General features: G+C 38.9%; 2 protein-coding genes across 2 annotated transcripts; one reads left to right on the plus strand and one right to left on the minus strand.

The window, feature by feature from the left end:
• Positions 1–12384: 12384 nt before the first annotated feature.
• Positions 12385–14182, plus strand: ATP6AP2 (ATPase H(+)-transporting accessory protein 2). The gene is made up of 3 exons (XM_068299579.1): positions 12385–12516; positions 12749–13101; positions 13165–14182. Exons 1-3 carry the CDS (start codon positions 12450–12452, stop codon positions 13735–13737), a joined length of 993 nt encoding a protein of 330 aa, XP_068155680.1. The 5' UTR covers positions 12385–12449; the 3' UTR covers positions 13738–14182.
• Positions 14183–14591: 409 nt separating this feature from the next.
• On the minus strand, positions 14592–15900 carry sage (salivary gland-expressed bHLH). Its single transcript, XM_068300974.1, has 2 exons — positions 15017–15900; positions 14592–14952 (listed from the first exon to the last, which is right to left on the minus strand). Exons 1-2 carry the CDS (start codon positions 15679–15681, stop codon positions 14667–14669), a joined length of 951 nt encoding a protein of 316 aa, XP_068157075.1. The 5' UTR covers positions 15682–15900; the 3' UTR covers positions 14592–14666.
• Positions 15901–16736: the final 836 nt, after the last annotated feature.

Raw genomic sequence — 16736 nt, forward strand, 5'->3', positions numbered from 1 at the left:
AAAATCGATATGCCATGATGATGATGAAAAAATAAAGAGAAAACGCCGCCTGCCTTCTATGTGACATAATTGTGCTGTCATTTGTTATGCCGCATATCCTGGCGCCTTGTAATTGGACTCGTAATTTAGGCCCAAGCATGGCAAATTACCAAAAAGAGAGAGGAGAAAAACACCAAATTCGTTATGCCGCACACAAGGGCATGGGGAGGAAAGGAAAATAACCGGCAGACACGATGCTCACAAGTCAATTAAACAAACAACAGAGGCAACTCGAGGCATCCTGAAGAGTAACCAAAGTATTACTCATCCGCCAGCAATTGATTTATCAATAGGACAATTTGAGAAACCAAGAACGGGATGCCTGTAAAGTGATCTGCCTTCGGGCCACAATTTGCTTAGACTGACAATGAGAAGACGGCAGAGGGAGGCGTGAGGTTAGGCAAAGCCTCTTATATTGTTGACAGCTCGTCAGTTAATTACACGCCACAATAACTTTAATAACTTTGCAGTTATTCTCGAATCGTCACAGGTCCCTCCGGCCTGGTCCTCCTCGCCGTGTTGGCTTCTGTTTATAGATTGCCATTATCAAGACACTTTGGCAGGCAGGCTAAACATTTTAATTAACTTCCGGCTCTATTCCTTTGGTTGGTTTATGACTACTTAACTGCTGCTCATTTCACACTTGCCTCTTGGGCTCATGAAACTTGGCACTTGCCGCTTGCCACTTGCCTCAAATTCTGACAGTCAACCTCCATCTCTCCCGTTACTGCCTTGCCATCGTAATCGATTTCAGCTTTCAACACAAAGTGCCAAACAATGTTTCATAATTTCAACGCTTTGCCCGGCGGCTTCAGTGTTTGCCATATTCAAGGATCTATCCTACCGCATCCTGGCTGCATTTCAAGGTCTACTTTTTTTTTCTTGTTTCTAGCCGTTTTTGCAATTTATGACGCATAAATAAACTGAATTTCAAACTAGAGGCGCTCGAGTGCCAAAACGAACTGAAGAAAAAAAATGCTCAAACTCATTAATTTAAACGAGATTTGACGTGCGCTTTGATAAAGCCGCAATTTATATTCGCAGACGTGTCCGGGCGATATGCAGGTGATGGTCCTACAAGAGAGGGATGAGGGGGCAGCTAGTTGTGAAAGCAATCTGCAATTGCCCGGTTTAGTTTACGAGAACAATGGATGGGTCTCCTTTTTTTTGTTTCTGATACGTGATGGCGAAAAAAATATGCTAAGCTCAATTACTACACTGTAAGAAATTATATTGGGCTTTAAGTACAAGTCAGAACGCTCAGATTTACATAAATTTTTCAGTAACTTTAAGCCATTTTAGATGAAAGATAGTCCTTCTTAGTTTAACTGACTATTACAAAGTTACTGCTTAAATAGGGTTATTATACAATGACTGAATGAGTTATACAAAACATTTAAAACCAAAGATATTTTATTTGAATCATTATATTTTATCAAGAAATAATAGAATTTTTCGATATTTTGTGTCTGAAACTCGTCAAATGAAGGGAGAACAGCCTATATATCTCTTATAAAAATCAGATAAATAAGAGTTTATGATTTAAGCTTCTTAAGATCCTTCTTATCCTGAAAATATTACAGTTTTCTATAGGCTAATAATTAATAATGGCAAGTTTCACGTGATACAACATTATCTACCATGAATTTATCAAATATAAAACTAGTTTTTCTCTCTAATAGCTCAAACTTCTTTTATCTTATGTCCTAGGTCCATGCTAACTGACTTTATCAGTGATCCTTCTTTCTAAAACGTCTAAAACCAATTCCAATCTCTGATCTAGATAGACACCAATTGCTTTTACTTAATTCATAGATCTCTGATTTGGTTTATTTAATCTTTATGTGACTCAAGTGAAAATCTTCTCCAAATAAAGAAGAAACGCTTGGTCTCACTGCCAATAAATTTATGTACTTTGAATATCATCATCAGGGAATCCATCCATTCTGTTGGGCGTGATGTCTTTTATATATTGGATCCTGAGAAAGCTCAAACAAAAGGCAATATTTATATTCTCTATCCTCTGAGCAATATATCAACCAGTTCCATGGATTCTTTTGAATCTTTTATATATGCAGTTCATAGTTCAGAGTAAAGGAAGAACGTTTTCTTTGAATGATTAGCAATTAGCTTCTCAGTTTGGATTGCAGTGCATTATGGAATAACAAAACGAGCACGAAAAATCCTACTTTATATGGCCAAAGGGGTCAAGTTACAACGTTTTCTGTTGGTCGGCGGCCAATCTTAGTGTCGCGTTGCCACATCACACACACACACACACACACCGCCACGAACTCTATTTGGAAAAGCAATTTAATTTGGCTTTCTTTTTTTCCTCTTGGTAGTCGCCCAATGGCACATAAATTTCAACCAACTTTTCAGATTGGGCGCCAAAGCCAAGGAACAATTTGCATGCATTTAAACGATGGAATGGGTTGGATGGCTGACGGTATGACTGACTGATGGTTGAATGGCTGGGTGACAATGCGGTTGGGCGAGAATGTGTAACTAAAAATTTGATGTGCCTAGAACTAAATAAATATTTACGCACATGTGGCCAAAGTGAGAAGGAGAAAAAAAAAAAGAAAGAAGAGCCAGGATCAGCAAAAGGCAGGAGGCAGGAGCAACAACAACAGCAACAACAAAAAATGCCAATTTCCAAAGCAAACAAACCAAAGCCAAAGCAATCAGGACGAGCCGGTAAAAGTGGAAATCAATTTGTCAAATCGAACAATTGAAATGGGCACGAAAGGATTACACATGGTGTCTAAGCCCAGAAGAATTTGTGCCCCCTTTCACCCCCTTCCCTTTCTTAGGACTTGCTATCTACTATGTACATATATAAATCAAAATATTTCCCAACTTTGGGTAAACAAATTTGTTTCAAGTGCTTTTTTTTTTGTGCAACTTTTTCTTCTCTATCGAATCCCATTGTTGGCAATTTGCTTTACAATTCGTTGCATTTTGCCATTCGATGCGGCAATTAGAAGGTGTGTGTGTGTGTGTGTGTTTGTGCGTGTGTGTGATACTTGTAAAGATGTCATTCTTGAACAGCGAGAAAAACAAATTTGAATTCTGCCACATCATTTAATTTAAAATAATTTAACAAATGATGCACACCCCTTTTTAGCATCTCTCCTCCTCTCAGCCTCTGTCTGGGGTGTGGAAATTTTTAAATTATGGCGCTGCATTGCCAGCGGGTTGACACGTCATTTATTGCCACTGCCCGAAAGCCAACCCCCCTCATTCCCGTTTCGATCCTTTTGCGATCTCTGATCTACATCAGGCGAATTTAAATAATCTTTTGTTTCCTGGCCTTGCAGCCAAATGATAAATTATTAAATTAACTGCGGCAGCAGTTTTGCATGTTCCCCCTCCCCCTCTCTTGGTGGTTGTTGAAGGCACCGAAGAGGACCAAATATGGCATTCGACTGCATTCCATACAGTCGAATGCCTTTTTGCCTGTAGTGGTAGTTAAATTAAATTGTCTGGGGACATCTTTTGTAATAGAGTAGAAAGGCAGTTAAGGATGCCAGCAAAGGATGCTAATGCTCTTTGGTTGGCTCATTTTATTTTAAATTGTCGGGCTGGTTTTTGCTAATTTGCCTTTTACATTAGACTGGCAGCAAGTTTCGTATCGAATTCTGCATAAAACTTGTCGCAACGAACACTGAGAGAATGAAATCTACAACAGAAAAGTTTATTTACTTTAATCAGACTTTAATATATCCTCGCTAATGAAGGAGTTTATGTCGATCTTTATAAATTGTTTGATCCAAGTTTATCTTAATCAAATATCACTTTTCTTTCGTCAAAAGAAGTAATCATCATGGTCCTTAAATACTTTTCAGAACAAACAATTTAACCTTTTCAACTAAGCAAATTACATTCACATTTTCGCTCAGTGTAATCCAAACCAAGGGTTCTTGTACCCGTCAAACACTTGTACCCCCATTCACCATTGCCAGCAGGACAATTTACAATGTGTTTTGTTCATTATGGAACTATTTCCGTTTGACCTCTACTCCCCCCGATTGCCCGCTTCAAGAAAATAGCCAAAGGCTCAAATCAACGCACTCAAATGCTACCGCCGCCTGTCGCCTTCGGCTCTCTAGCCGCATAAAGTTGCCGAAACAAGGGTAAAACTTCAGGATTCCATGGAACCCTTGCCAGTACCCCCTGGTCTGTGGAACTGCGGCCTCTCCTCTGTGTCCTCTCTATGTGCAGTTGTTCAACCTTTTTCACTTTTTTTTGTTTTGTTGTACACGTATATTTTTGTTATATCCCCAGGGGTAGCTAATGAATAGTTGTTGTTGTTGCTGTTGCTGTTGCTGCTTTCCGATTTCCGAGTTGAGCAATTTTCAAACACATTTGTTGTAAATTACGTTGTTTGTTTGAGTGTCGACTTGATGCACTTTAATTGATGTCAATATGCAGAGATTTTTTTTGTTTTCCTTGATTGTAGGGTGAGGGGAGAAGAGAACACATCGGGTATTTGTGTACAAATAGTTGTGAGTACTTGTACATGGTCGGTTCTTTAGAGGTCGAGCACGACCCCATAAGTTCATTAATTAAGTAGAAATGGGAATTTGCATATGTCCATTAAGCATATGTCTAGAAGTACATTAAATTAATACTTAAATATAAACAAGTAACTTGAGATTGAAATTAACAAGGTAATTGATAATTCCGATCGAGAATAATAACTCTATTTTTTAATCTACTTCACTGAAGAACGAACAGAAAAAACCTATGACAAATACTGAATACCTAAAAACTAACCAGCATTTTTTAAAAGTTAATGAAGCTTTCGAGAAATTTTGGTTACCGATTTGAAAACAAATATTTCGGGATACTCCGACTATACATCTTCTGTAGGAAATATACATATATATATGTATGTACATATGGTTACATTGATATATTGATCATCTCAAAATTTTCAGAAGATTTATTCCCCTTATTGATTTGCATTTGAATCAATTTTCCATTAATGTAAATTTTATCTTTTTTATAAAATTTCACAATAAGCATAAGCATTTTTACCTTATTTTGTTTACAATACATAATTTTAAAATCTTTTTAGAATGTATTCACAGATTTCTTGCTAAAAACTTAACTTAATTTTTGCGGATGTCTAACAATAAGTTATTCAATTGAAAACTTAGGATCAGATGCTTTAAAGATAGAATCTTAAGAGTTGTATTTGGCTATATCTCTTGAAATATTTCTTCGATTTATCTAATATCTATGAGATTCCATAAAATCAACAACAACGATTTTCGAATTGAGAATGAATGAATTTTTGCTAAGCTTTTAGTTTTGATGCTAGAGAATCGGTGTGTCATAGCTTACTTTAACAAATTGGAATCTAGACGGTAGAATTCCACCTAATATACTTATAAGCTCGTTATGGAACTGGCTAAACCCCCTTCCCCTACGCCCATTAAATGTGCATGTACTTGTATGTACAACCGATAAGGGCATATGGCGCAATTGTGGACTCGAAATTGTTGAGCAGCAAATATGCAAAGTATTTGCGCATATTAAAAAGTAATTTCAAAAGTCAACATGCCAATAATAACAAAACAATGTCTGACTAGAGGGTGGTAAACTGGTAAACTGGTACTCCAATTCAAGACGCACCCCTTTTGATGGCTGCCAGAGGCAAAGTTGAGGCCAAGTTCAGGCAAAGATGAGACGGGCGTGGCAGTTGTGGCGCCCACAAATTAAGCAAAAGCCACTCAATCTGAAGACTCCCCCGTAAAAATAAACAGGAACAACCAGCAACAGCAGCAAGTAAATGAACATAATTTAGAAAATATGCTTAGACCCGGTTTAAGGGTTGTTCAACCTCAGAATGGCCAACCAAAATGCGGGCGTCTCTTTTGGTCGAATGGATGCGGAGTGGAGTGGAGTGGGCCAGGCCCAAGCCCAGGCACAACCCCCTGCACAAACAGAAGCCAAAAGTTATGCCGAAAATGATATTTTTCATTATTAAACACAATAATGTGGTTATTATTTTTCTGATTGCGGTTGCCCTCCCTCCTTTTTTTTTTCTGGTCTGCTCTCGCGGTACCCGGACAAATCCTTGGGGAGAACGGGAGTTGCATTCATTCGGTTAGTTTGTTTATGTTGGGCTTGTGGTCTTTGGGGATTTGAGCACGCTTAATTTTAAGTGCCTCGTCGAAATGGCGAAGAACAAAAAAGAAAAAAAAAACACAAAAAGTGAGAAGCCCAACAACCAAAAAGGCGAATCAAAAAAAGACAAAGCAATGCTGCTGCTTGTAATGAAATATTATTACTTCTTCTGGTCAAGCAGGACCAAAGCAATTTACGTTCTATACTCTGGTCCAAAGAGAGAGTCCATTCGATTAATGATATACATTCTTCTTAGACTTGCAAATTAGTTTCTTTTTTAATAAATGCAACAACTAAGTCACAAAATTATATGTTAAGTATTTAGCTGGATCCATGTATATAACAATCAGGTTAGCATATTTACTAGTCTATTTTATTTTTAGTATGTCATAGTTTTATGTTCTTAGTCGGGGGACTATTTGAATAGAGTTTCAACCGAAAGCCAATTCTTTAAAGAGTGATATGACGAAACAGTTTTCCTACAATGGTTTCGAAAGAGTGGAGTATATCTTACGATGGAAGAGATGGGGTCGAAACAAATGCCACTATATCAGATGAACTATTAGATCCTTTAAGAATATTAATATTGCGATTAACATTTCCTATGATACTCTTAAATGTAAGCATTGTTTAATCTAACCAACTTTGCATATCAATCAAATATAGTGAACATATTTAACTAAAAGAGAAAGTTGTAACTCCAATAACCCTTGGAAGCGATTCTAACATACATATGTAGTTAACCTCTTGTACTTTTTGGTAGTAGCTTTCTTAATTTTAATTCTCAATCGATTCAAGGATAAAAATAATAAAAGGGGGTCCTGTTTTTTCAATTATACACAAAGTAAGGTACTTCTGGATTTGGCCCTCATCAATTTCGTATATGTAGTCTAGCTTTTAAGCCAATTTAGTTCATATCATCAATTAATAATACTTCCCTTAAGTTCAGACTGATTTCTAAGGAGTTGTCGTTATATAATTAATAACAAATGACTTTTCATTCTCTCTCTTTCCCTCGTTTCTATGTATTCTGTGAGAAAGAGCATTGAAAATTCGCCACAATTCAAATTCAACACAATTCTGGTCCTCTCTTTGGCCTTGTTTACCTTAGAAAGGGGGGCGCCGTTTTGTATAGCAAATGGCATTTTGGTAATTAAAGTGGGGAAAACAGATAAAGACAGACACATAGACAGACAGACCGACGCCATGGAGTGTCTCAGTTCTATTTTAAACCAAAAAAAATCACAACATGCAACCAAAAATATGATCTATCCTCAACGCTTGAGGATTACAAGGGGATTCACACGCTTCTGGAAAATGCCTCTAATATGGCAATTAATCAACATAATTACCAGCAATTAATCATACACACTAAATCTAGTTGGGTGTCAGAAACTGGCTGTTGACAGTTTAAGGGCGTTTTCTAGAGGGAGGGGGGCGGTTGGAGGGGTAGAACTTTAAAAAACTCAATTACAAATTCTAGCAAATAAATCAATAGGATGGCAGGATATACTCACTGAACTGTGCGTGTGTGTGTGTGTGTGTGTATCGGTGGGTAACGCCTGCAAACGAGAGAGGCACTGAATCAATCCCATCAATCCCTTGAAATGTCAAAGCCACAAAGCAATGTCTGACAAATTCCCGTAAATCCTTGAACGACTTCTTTCAGTTTTCCCCTTTGTGTTCTCGTCTTTTTTTTTTTTTTTTTTTTATTTGATATTGTTAAAAATTAAGCAATCTTTCTTTTTGTCGGTAGGTTGACCCAAACACCCTTTCAATGCCTGTCATACTCTTAGCATCTCATTGACCCGTGGCAGCCGCAAAGAGACTAGAGACGAGAGAGACCAGAAACGAGAGGCGTCTAGGTGCTAGCTAATCAGTTTAAAATCCTGTCATGCCACTGTCTGTTTGTGGATTTCCCTTTCACGCCTCTTGTTCTCTGAATATTCAATGGATGAGGGCCACAGGATGGCTGCGTGTGTGTGTGAGTGACTGTGTGCGTCTATGTGGGTTGCGGCACATTTTAATTTGTAATACGAGTCGAAATTGGGTGTAACTTAGACACGCTGTCGTGGATTTTAGGTGTGGATTACAGCAAAAACTAGCTAGAAGCGTATTGAAACTCCACGCTGGAGTGGTGTGAATAAAATTGAAGTTGGAGACGTCGAAATATATCCAGAGACAATATGTGTATATATGTGAAAGTGTGACTAAAGTTGTCAAATGTTGATGAGAAACCGCCAAAAGGAATGATGCTTGAATGTAACCAAAAGTCGTTTAACAAAAAACATTTGGAAAATATTATACTTGAGAATCCTTTTACAGCATTCGTCATGGTCCAAATATATCTAACATTGATTTGAAAGGGTCTTAGAATAGGTGAAAGATTGTAAAGATTTTGGGTTGTTAAAAGTTGTTATGAGTCTTCATTTCCCTTCTTCTTCCTTTTCTTTTTTCTGGATAACTCGCAGTCTTATCTTCGATATATGTTGAATCAAATGGAATATCTTTTCGATTATTCTGTGACCGAAATCCATCTAGTTATTTTAATGACAAATCCAATTTACCATTGTCAGGACAATAAATCACTGGTAAAATGACACTGTCAAAAGGATAAAAAAAAGAAAAAGAAAAACAACAGAAACCTACAGCAATCAGGACAATAAAAACAAAGCCACAAAACAATTTCACAAGAAATCTACCGAAAAAACAACAGAAAAACAAAGAAAGAGAGAGAGTGTGAACCAAACTCATCCACATGCTGACCAACATGTCACAGTTTCTGCCCCCTGTCTCTGTAGCAGGCTCATCAGGACATCAGCCAGTCCACACCGTCCCCCGGATTCACAATCACATTGCAGATTTCACGCCCATCCTGGAAAGGTTCGCACATTGATAAAGGTGCGGAAACGTGCGATTTTGTAATTGATACTAAAAAGCCCTTAATTGGCACCTTAACGCCACTGATGCTCTGACAAATTTCCCCAAAGGACCAGCAAGGGACTGACACTGGCCTAACACTGGCGATGACATGCGTGAGTTGGATGTGAGTTCGAATTAGGTATGGGTTTGCTTTTGGATCCTTCGTCCCCATCCACCATGGTAATCCGATGCGTTTTAGGTAATCGAGAGTTTGTATTAAAGGAGTGACGAATCGAATCTACATTACTTTCGGAGCATCATCATCATCATCATCATTGGCCATGTCCTAGTCGGAGTTCTCGATTCAAGTTGTCCAAGTCATGTGAAATATCAAATCCCAGTCAGGCCACAAACAAATGGCACTAATCCATAATTGTCTGGCCGTTGGTCAAGTGGGACTTGAGCCAATAAATCTCATCAAACTAATTCGATACGTGGAGAGCTCTCAGCTCTGTCTCTCTCTCTCTCTCGTTTTGTGTGTGTGGCTGGTCAACAAGGATGTGCCACCCTCTTGTGGTTTTTCCTGCTTGTTTGCCAGCCTGTTGTCATTTGTTAACATTTCATTACATTTATTTCACTGGACACAATTGCAAAGTGGATGAATGGATTTGCCGTTTGATGTTGCCTCAAGTGTGTCATTCCATCTCTCTGGATCACCCTGCCACGCCCACTCCCGCTATGATATGAGTCTGCAGTATGTTTGTATGTATGGGTATACGTATTTATATTTGCACTCTCAAACCAATTTGTTTTATAATTGAATTTGAAATTGAAGATGACATTCGGTTTCCAATTGTTTGGCATGCGGTGCAATAGCCACAGGACGAAACGCTGTCTGTCTGTCTCTCTCTATCATCCCAACATCCCTCCATCCCTCTATTTCTGCCTTCCTTGACCTCAGCTGTCTATATGTTTTGGGTAATTGTATGCACAGATTGACCAAAAATTCAATTATGTATAAAATTTCACATATAACACAGAATACAAATTTTTGCGTTTTGACTTTTATGGCAAAAACGCAATTTTCTATTTAATTTGCTTTCAAGTGTCAGTTTGGTTAATCCTTGGCAAGATATCTAATCGGCAAATGCACATATACAATACATATACACATGCATATGTATGCATGCACTTTGACCTCAAGGCTATACAAATATTTTTCAGCACATTTTTTGAAACTTATTTATGCATCATTTGATTTTGCGGTCATTTCAATTGATTTATTTGCCATGAGGTTAAACACTTTCATGTTCAAATGAAGACTATGATAAACAAAAAAGAAATTGATTATACTCGAATGCTTAGCCGTATCGATCTTTTGGATCAATGCAAAATTAAATGCCCATCAAACGAAATGTAGTTCAAATCATTTACATACTTCAAGCCAAAGGCAGACACCAAATTAGCATATATACGATAAAGCAAATTTGATTTCTATCACCAGGCGAACTACCACCCCATGGAGCCATAGAATGGAGCCACTCAGCTGTGCATCAAGCACTTAACCCGCTTTTAGCAATAAAATTAACTTACCATAGACCCAGGCATCGGTATGGATGAGGACGCCAGCAGCACGTACAACTCGAACATATAGGAAATTAATGGTTTAAGGCAAAAGAGTGTTTAACGAAATTGGCTAAATGTGGACCAGAGGAGAGGAAGGAGTAGCAGCCAGGAAGAAGGATTCGGTTTAAGCACACACACACACACACACGATAAACCATGTAACCTAGAATATACTCTACTCTTAAGGCAGTAAATTCATCGACTATCTGTATATTTCACTTTATTGCCGCATAAAAACCGAACGGAAAAAAACCAAAGCAAAGAAAACGGAAATTCCTGAGCCAACCAAAAAAAAAATAAAGTCCGTCCGTTCAGCAGTCATTCCAATCCATCCAAGGAGAGACGAAACGAGAGCGAATACGCCTGAAAATCGCCCCTGACTCTGGGGCGTCAGTCGGTTCAATTTGAGAAGAGAAGCTGTGCTTAAGAAGGCGTGTAATTGAAACATTCAAAAGACAATTTCCAAGTCTTAGCACAGACACACTTAATGGACATAACAGACATGGACAAAGTTAAGAAGTGAAATGCGAAAGAAAAATGGCAAAGTGGAAGTATGTATGGAAGGGAAATAAAACTGCAACGGTGCGATGTGGGGCGTGGCGGTAGGGTGCGGGGCGGTGCTCTTCGGGTGCCTGGCAATCAGGCGTGACCGGGGGTCAAATGGATTGGCATGAAATATTCTTACGTATTTACGTTGAGCTCTTCGCTGTCTCTCTCTTCGCTCTCTCTCTCTCTGTCTTTGGTCCATCCCCACAAAGCATCCCAAAAGGTAGACAAAGTATTGAGGGTGAATTGGATGGGGGGTTCAGTACGTTAATTAAACAAACAGCCAATAAGATTGATGACACTTTGATTGAAAAACAATTGATGCAACTGTGCGCCAACATTAGCATGATATTGGGACGCTTGGTCAGAAAACAAAAAATCAGGACCAACAACGGCAACAGCAATCAACGCGTGGCTCTTATCAGGCAAAAGTTCAACACTCACACAGAATATGACCTGGACGAGAAGCTCGGCCAAAGTTCGCATAAATAAAGGTCGAATATTATGAAATACACACACTCCACAAGGAAATTGATGTATGTATGTATAAACTGATTCTCATCATCATCATCAACATCAGCGCAGGGTCCATGGCCATAGTGTTTTAATGGATTTTTGATTTCCACCACGGCCACGACGTGTGGGGGTTGAAGTTCAATGGTTATCATATTTTTTTATTGCTGTATTTTCCTTTTTCATCACTTATGTAAACAAGCATCATCAGGTCAGAAAACACCACTTGACATTGACAAGTTGTGTTGCGGATGGGATAATAATAACAATAATTTTATATAGATAAAGGTACATACATAAATCCCACGATCAGGAATTCTGGTTTTTTATTTATTAAAAACTGTAGTTTGATGTGACATCAATCAGCATCATTAAGATTAAAATTTGTGAAGTTTGAGGCTAATTTTTCATTAGGCGAAGTTTTAATGACCAATGTTTATATTTAAAAAGAATTCGGAAAGTAAATTGGCTGAGACATCTAAGAAATACGTATACTTTATTTATATATAATGTTTTTGAAAAATAGTGTGACCAATCTTTAAGCGCCAATTTAATGCAGCCCAGTATTTTTCCCCCTATTTTATTTTGCTCGCAGATGATGTTTTGCCATAGAAAAAATACTAAAAATACTATTCTGAAAGTTTGGTCACACTGAGACTGTCACATGACAGATATCATCGGGCCGTTCGGGGGTGGAGACGTTTTCTTTTCGCAGTTGTCATATGATTAAAAGCAGAAAAGTTAAAATGTTACAAAGTTGCCTAATTTTCTCGCTGTTTATCGCAGCAAGTAAGTAAAAACAATTAAATCAAAGTGTGGAAAATACAAAGATGCAAGATTCTTAACTGCAATAAGCGCCAAGAAATCTCGATTTTTTCATCTGCAGTGATGTGGTTGTGTTTGATAAAGAAAAATTCTGTCGAGTGGATAAGCGTAACCTGCATGCGCAGAATCCACCATTTTCGACTTTTATAGAGAAAATTGTGATTTCTTCGCCTTAACTAAATTTATTTATTTTCAGTTCAAGCCACTGGCGAATTCACCGTGCTGAACAGCCCCAAAGCGATCAGCTTCAAGGGCAACGATGCCCTGGAGAGCGCTTACATTGGCGATGTACTCTACGCTGCCAAGGGCAACGCCGTCACTGGTGACTCAAAGTGGGGTGGCATGAGAATCAACGATCCCTTTGATCTAGCCAAGGGTGTGATTGCCGTTCATGTGCAAGGTGTAAGCCATGTGACGACGTCTGGCAATGCGAAAACCTATGAGCTGGTTGGTTCCCACACTGACAGCTCACTCAATGCGTTGGCAGCTGAGTTGGAGGCATCCAATGAGCCCGTTTGCGACATCAATTTCGAGCAATACGATAGTGGAGTAAGTTTAACTTTGTGTATTATGTAAAATTATAGAAATAACGTTTTCTATTTTCGTTTTTAGGTGCAGTCATTCAAGTCGTGCTTCGGTGACTTCGAGGCCGTTGCTGCCAACCCCACCAAGAACCTGAACCCTGCTCTCCACAACGCTGACAAACAGTTCCTGCAGGAAATTGGTTATATCAATGCTGCCGCCGAGAATTTGGCTGAGATGCTGAAGCCCTCGAATGTGCTGATTATTCGTCTGTCCGTCGATGGTATTGTCAAGGCTCATGGCGAGAAGTCAGTTGCTGTCGATGAGGCCAACAAATTGCTCTCGGCTGCCATTGGTCGTTTGCTTGCCTCTGCTCAAAAGTCCAGCGACTCTGTGCTCTTTGTCCAGTCTACTGATAAGGATGCGTCATCCAATCTTTCTCGTGCCAGACGCGAAGTCTTGCAGCCTGATGCAAGTAATCCCTTCAATTTGGCCACCACCTATAATGACGACTACCCAGTCATCTTCAACATCATTCTTTGGTTCATGGTCATCTTTGGTCTGTCCCTGTTGGCCATTTGCTATGCCATTGCTGCCATGGATCCCGGCAGAGATTCCATCATCTACCGCATGACCTCCACCAGAATCAAGAAGGACAACTAAGTGGAGCACATATTCAACCCAAAAACAAGTCATTTGTTATTTGCTCTTTTCCTTTTAAGTTTCCCTTACCACCATCAAAAAAGAAAAGCAAACCAACCAAGCAAATTCTATTCAACTTAGCGGACAAATTGTGTGTGCGTGTGTGCAGCCAAATGTTTGTTGGCTTAATATAATAATAAGTATTACTATACAACATCTTTTCAGTTTGTGCATTGTTGTTGCAATTGAAGTGTTCAGCAGCAAAAAAAAAAGTAATTCCATATTAATTTGTTAAATATTTTCGTTTTGTTTGTACTTTTTAGGCTTATATATTAATTACATACATATAACTACCTTCATGTCAGTCAGTTTCGTCTTTATTCAAAACATCATATGTAAATTGTCAAGAGTAAAAAGTTAGACAAATTTAAACGACACGTTAAATATATATAACCTAAAAAGACCAGTCCATTTGATTTTATTTCATTAATATGGCAAGTTTTTAGTTAGTTTCTCTTAGTACTAAATGGAAAGTGTTATAAAATTTTAACCCCTCAACCGATAGCAAGTTGTATTTGGATTGAGCTAAGAAATTGTTATTTATATAAGAGAGAGTCAACGAATCAGACCTCGTTTAAGTCTATATGCATAAATTGAACAATTAAGATTTAGTCAAAGTCAAGCAAACAGAATCCCGAAGCAAAGAAATACATAGTTTGAAGCAAAATTAGAACGAAAAAAGTTGCATAAATATAGGTGCAAATTTTAAAAAGCGGTTGAAAAATTTGAAAAGCAATTGATATTTATTAAATGTGGCATATGATTTCAGTTTCTATGCGACTTTCACATTATATATATACATAATTCAACCACTTGTTAAAAAAACTCCAACAAAAATCGGAATTTAAAAATTCTTTGGCAAAACTTAAGACATTTGAAACGGATAGGAGTTACGATCCCCAATGGTCCTTGCCATTATCATAAGTAGGGGAGGAGCTACTGCCGCCACTCCAGCCACAGCAACCGTTGCCATTTTGAGATGCTGACGTTCCGTTGTCGTAATCAAAGGCGGAGGAAGATGAGTTCGCATTGCCATGGGACTGATTATCGAAGTGGAGAGACGAACTGCCACCACTCACGCCTCGTGAGGAATGTCTGAAGGATACCATTTCGGAGTCTGGCAAATGGTTCTCACGTAACATGGCTTGCAGATGATTTATGTAGTTGATGGCAATTCTAAAAAAAGGATATTTAGTTATATAAACCGATATTAACAATATTATTGAATGTTGTGACCTACCGTAGGCTTTCAATTTTTGAGTACTTCTTTCCATTAGGCTTTGATATGGGCAACTTGGAGCGCAACAGATCAAAGGCTCTGTTCATATCCCTCATCCTGGTGCGCTCTCTATCGCAGGCAGTCCGTCTATAGTCCTTCTCCATTTGCAGAGCTTTCTCCCGCCAGGCAGGATTATGTTCTTTGGTAATTTCAACCTCTGTGCTGTTGGCAATGTTAGTTCCGCCGCCTATCGATCCGCCATAGGTCATATACATGGGCGGAGGAACTAGCTCACTGGATTTGCTATCAATGTTGGAAACGGCGGGTGGTTGCGAAGGTGTGTGTTGAGGTAGTGGCCACATGGTTACCGGCTGCGGTATAACACCGTAACCGGAGTTGGTCATTAAACTCAATCCACTGCCATCTGTCGAGTAGGAGACGCCATTGGGATGTGTTGTTGGCGAACCATACGTTAATAAGCCACCTCCATCTGGCAAAAGTGTGTAATTAATGCTGGTTACCGGCGCTGGTGGCTGTGCTGGTCCCAATTCCAGCAGCACAGGCTGCTCCGTTGGCTCAGATTCTTCCAAAAAGGAACCACTAGTGGATACTGGCACCGGCACCAGCGCAGGTGGCTCACTGTGTGACACTGAAGCTGCCGTTGCACTCAACAAATGATCCGTCATCGTTAAGTCTAAGCCGATTTTGATGCGCGAACGTCTTTCATCCACGTCTGATAGCGGCAATGAACCCGATGGTTGTGCAGAGCTCAGTTTCAGAGCAAAAACGAAAGAATATAATAAAAGTGGAATACTTTCAGCTTTACCGTCGCGTCAGTACCTGGACCACCTTCACTACTATTTTTTGAAGTACATTAGAAACTGGCTAAATGATGGCTGATGAATGGCTCATCCAATGATTTTTTCCCCTTCAACGTTTTGGTCATTCATCTTAGGACCAAACGGTCAGAGGCCTTCTATGGCGTCACCATGTACTCTACTCCTTAGTTGATGATTTGTACGTGTGTCAATAGGATAAACAATGATGTCGTGTGTGCAAGAACAACAACAAAAAGAACAACTTGTTGTCTAGGATGCGTTGAGCGGGATGTACCTGTCGAAGCGACAACAATGAAGCTACTTAATTTCCTTCCTATTGTATCCACAACGAGATCGAGATCGTTCAGCGCTGACAGAGAGCGGCGAGAGCGCGTGTGTCAAGCGCGTTTCACTTATGTCTGCGGTCTGGAGAATGAAATTGGGAATGTGACTGGGACTTGACTGACTGACTTGGATTGTCGCCACAACTTCACTTTGAGTTTTTCTTTTGATCGTTATGCACAAACACCCATACACACACACATTTATACATAGGCCAAGCTATATGTATATACATAATATTCATATACGTATATATATATCCATATATATATTTTCGACGCATGTAAACACAAGTGTTTTGAGTTAATAAAAAAAAAAAACACGAAATTCATACATACTACGTATGTATCCACATCTAGAGAGGTAACTACATATACTCTAGACACTTATTTATATACACAATAAATACTTGGTTTAGGTACTCCAAATATAATACCAATTCAGTTTTCGGCCTAAATCATCATTTTCCGTTTAAATTAAGACAATTACAGTAGTCACTCGATAGCTGCAGCCAGCAAACGCCTCTAATCGATGGCAATTATTAAACTAAACTTCACTGTCGAGTATGTCTTTAACTTGGA

Source organism: Drosophila tropicalis, unplaced genomic scaffold (genome assembly GCF_018151085.1).
Source record: "Drosophila tropicalis isolate 14030-0801.00 unplaced genomic scaffold, ASM1815108v1 contig_878, whole genome shotgun sequence".
Lineage (NCBI taxonomy): Eukaryota > Metazoa > Arthropoda > Insecta > Diptera > Drosophilidae > Drosophila > Drosophila tropicalis.

Excerpts from the sequence above, each read along its gene's own strand:
- sage (XM_068300974.1), bottom strand. The coding sequence starts at position 15,681 with ATGACGGATCATTTGTTGAGTGCAACGGCAGCTTCAGTGTCACACAGT. Across the intron at positions 14,953-15,016 it reads TCAAAAATTGAAAGCCTACG|AATTGCCATCAACTACATAA; the intron begins GTAGGTCACAAC and ends TCCTTTTTTTAG.
- ATP6AP2 (XM_068299579.1), top strand. The coding sequence starts at position 12,450 with ATGATTAAAAGCAGAAAAGTTAAAATGTTACAAAGTTGCCTAATTTTC. Across the intron at positions 12,517-12,748 it reads CTCGCTGTTTATCGCAGCAA|TTCAAGCCACTGGCGAATTC; the intron begins GTAAGTAAAAAC and ends ATTTATTTTCAG. Across the intron at positions 13,102-13,164 it reads TCGAGCAATACGATAGTGGA|GTGCAGTCATTCAAGTCGTG; the intron begins GTAAGTTTAACT and ends TTTCGTTTTTAG.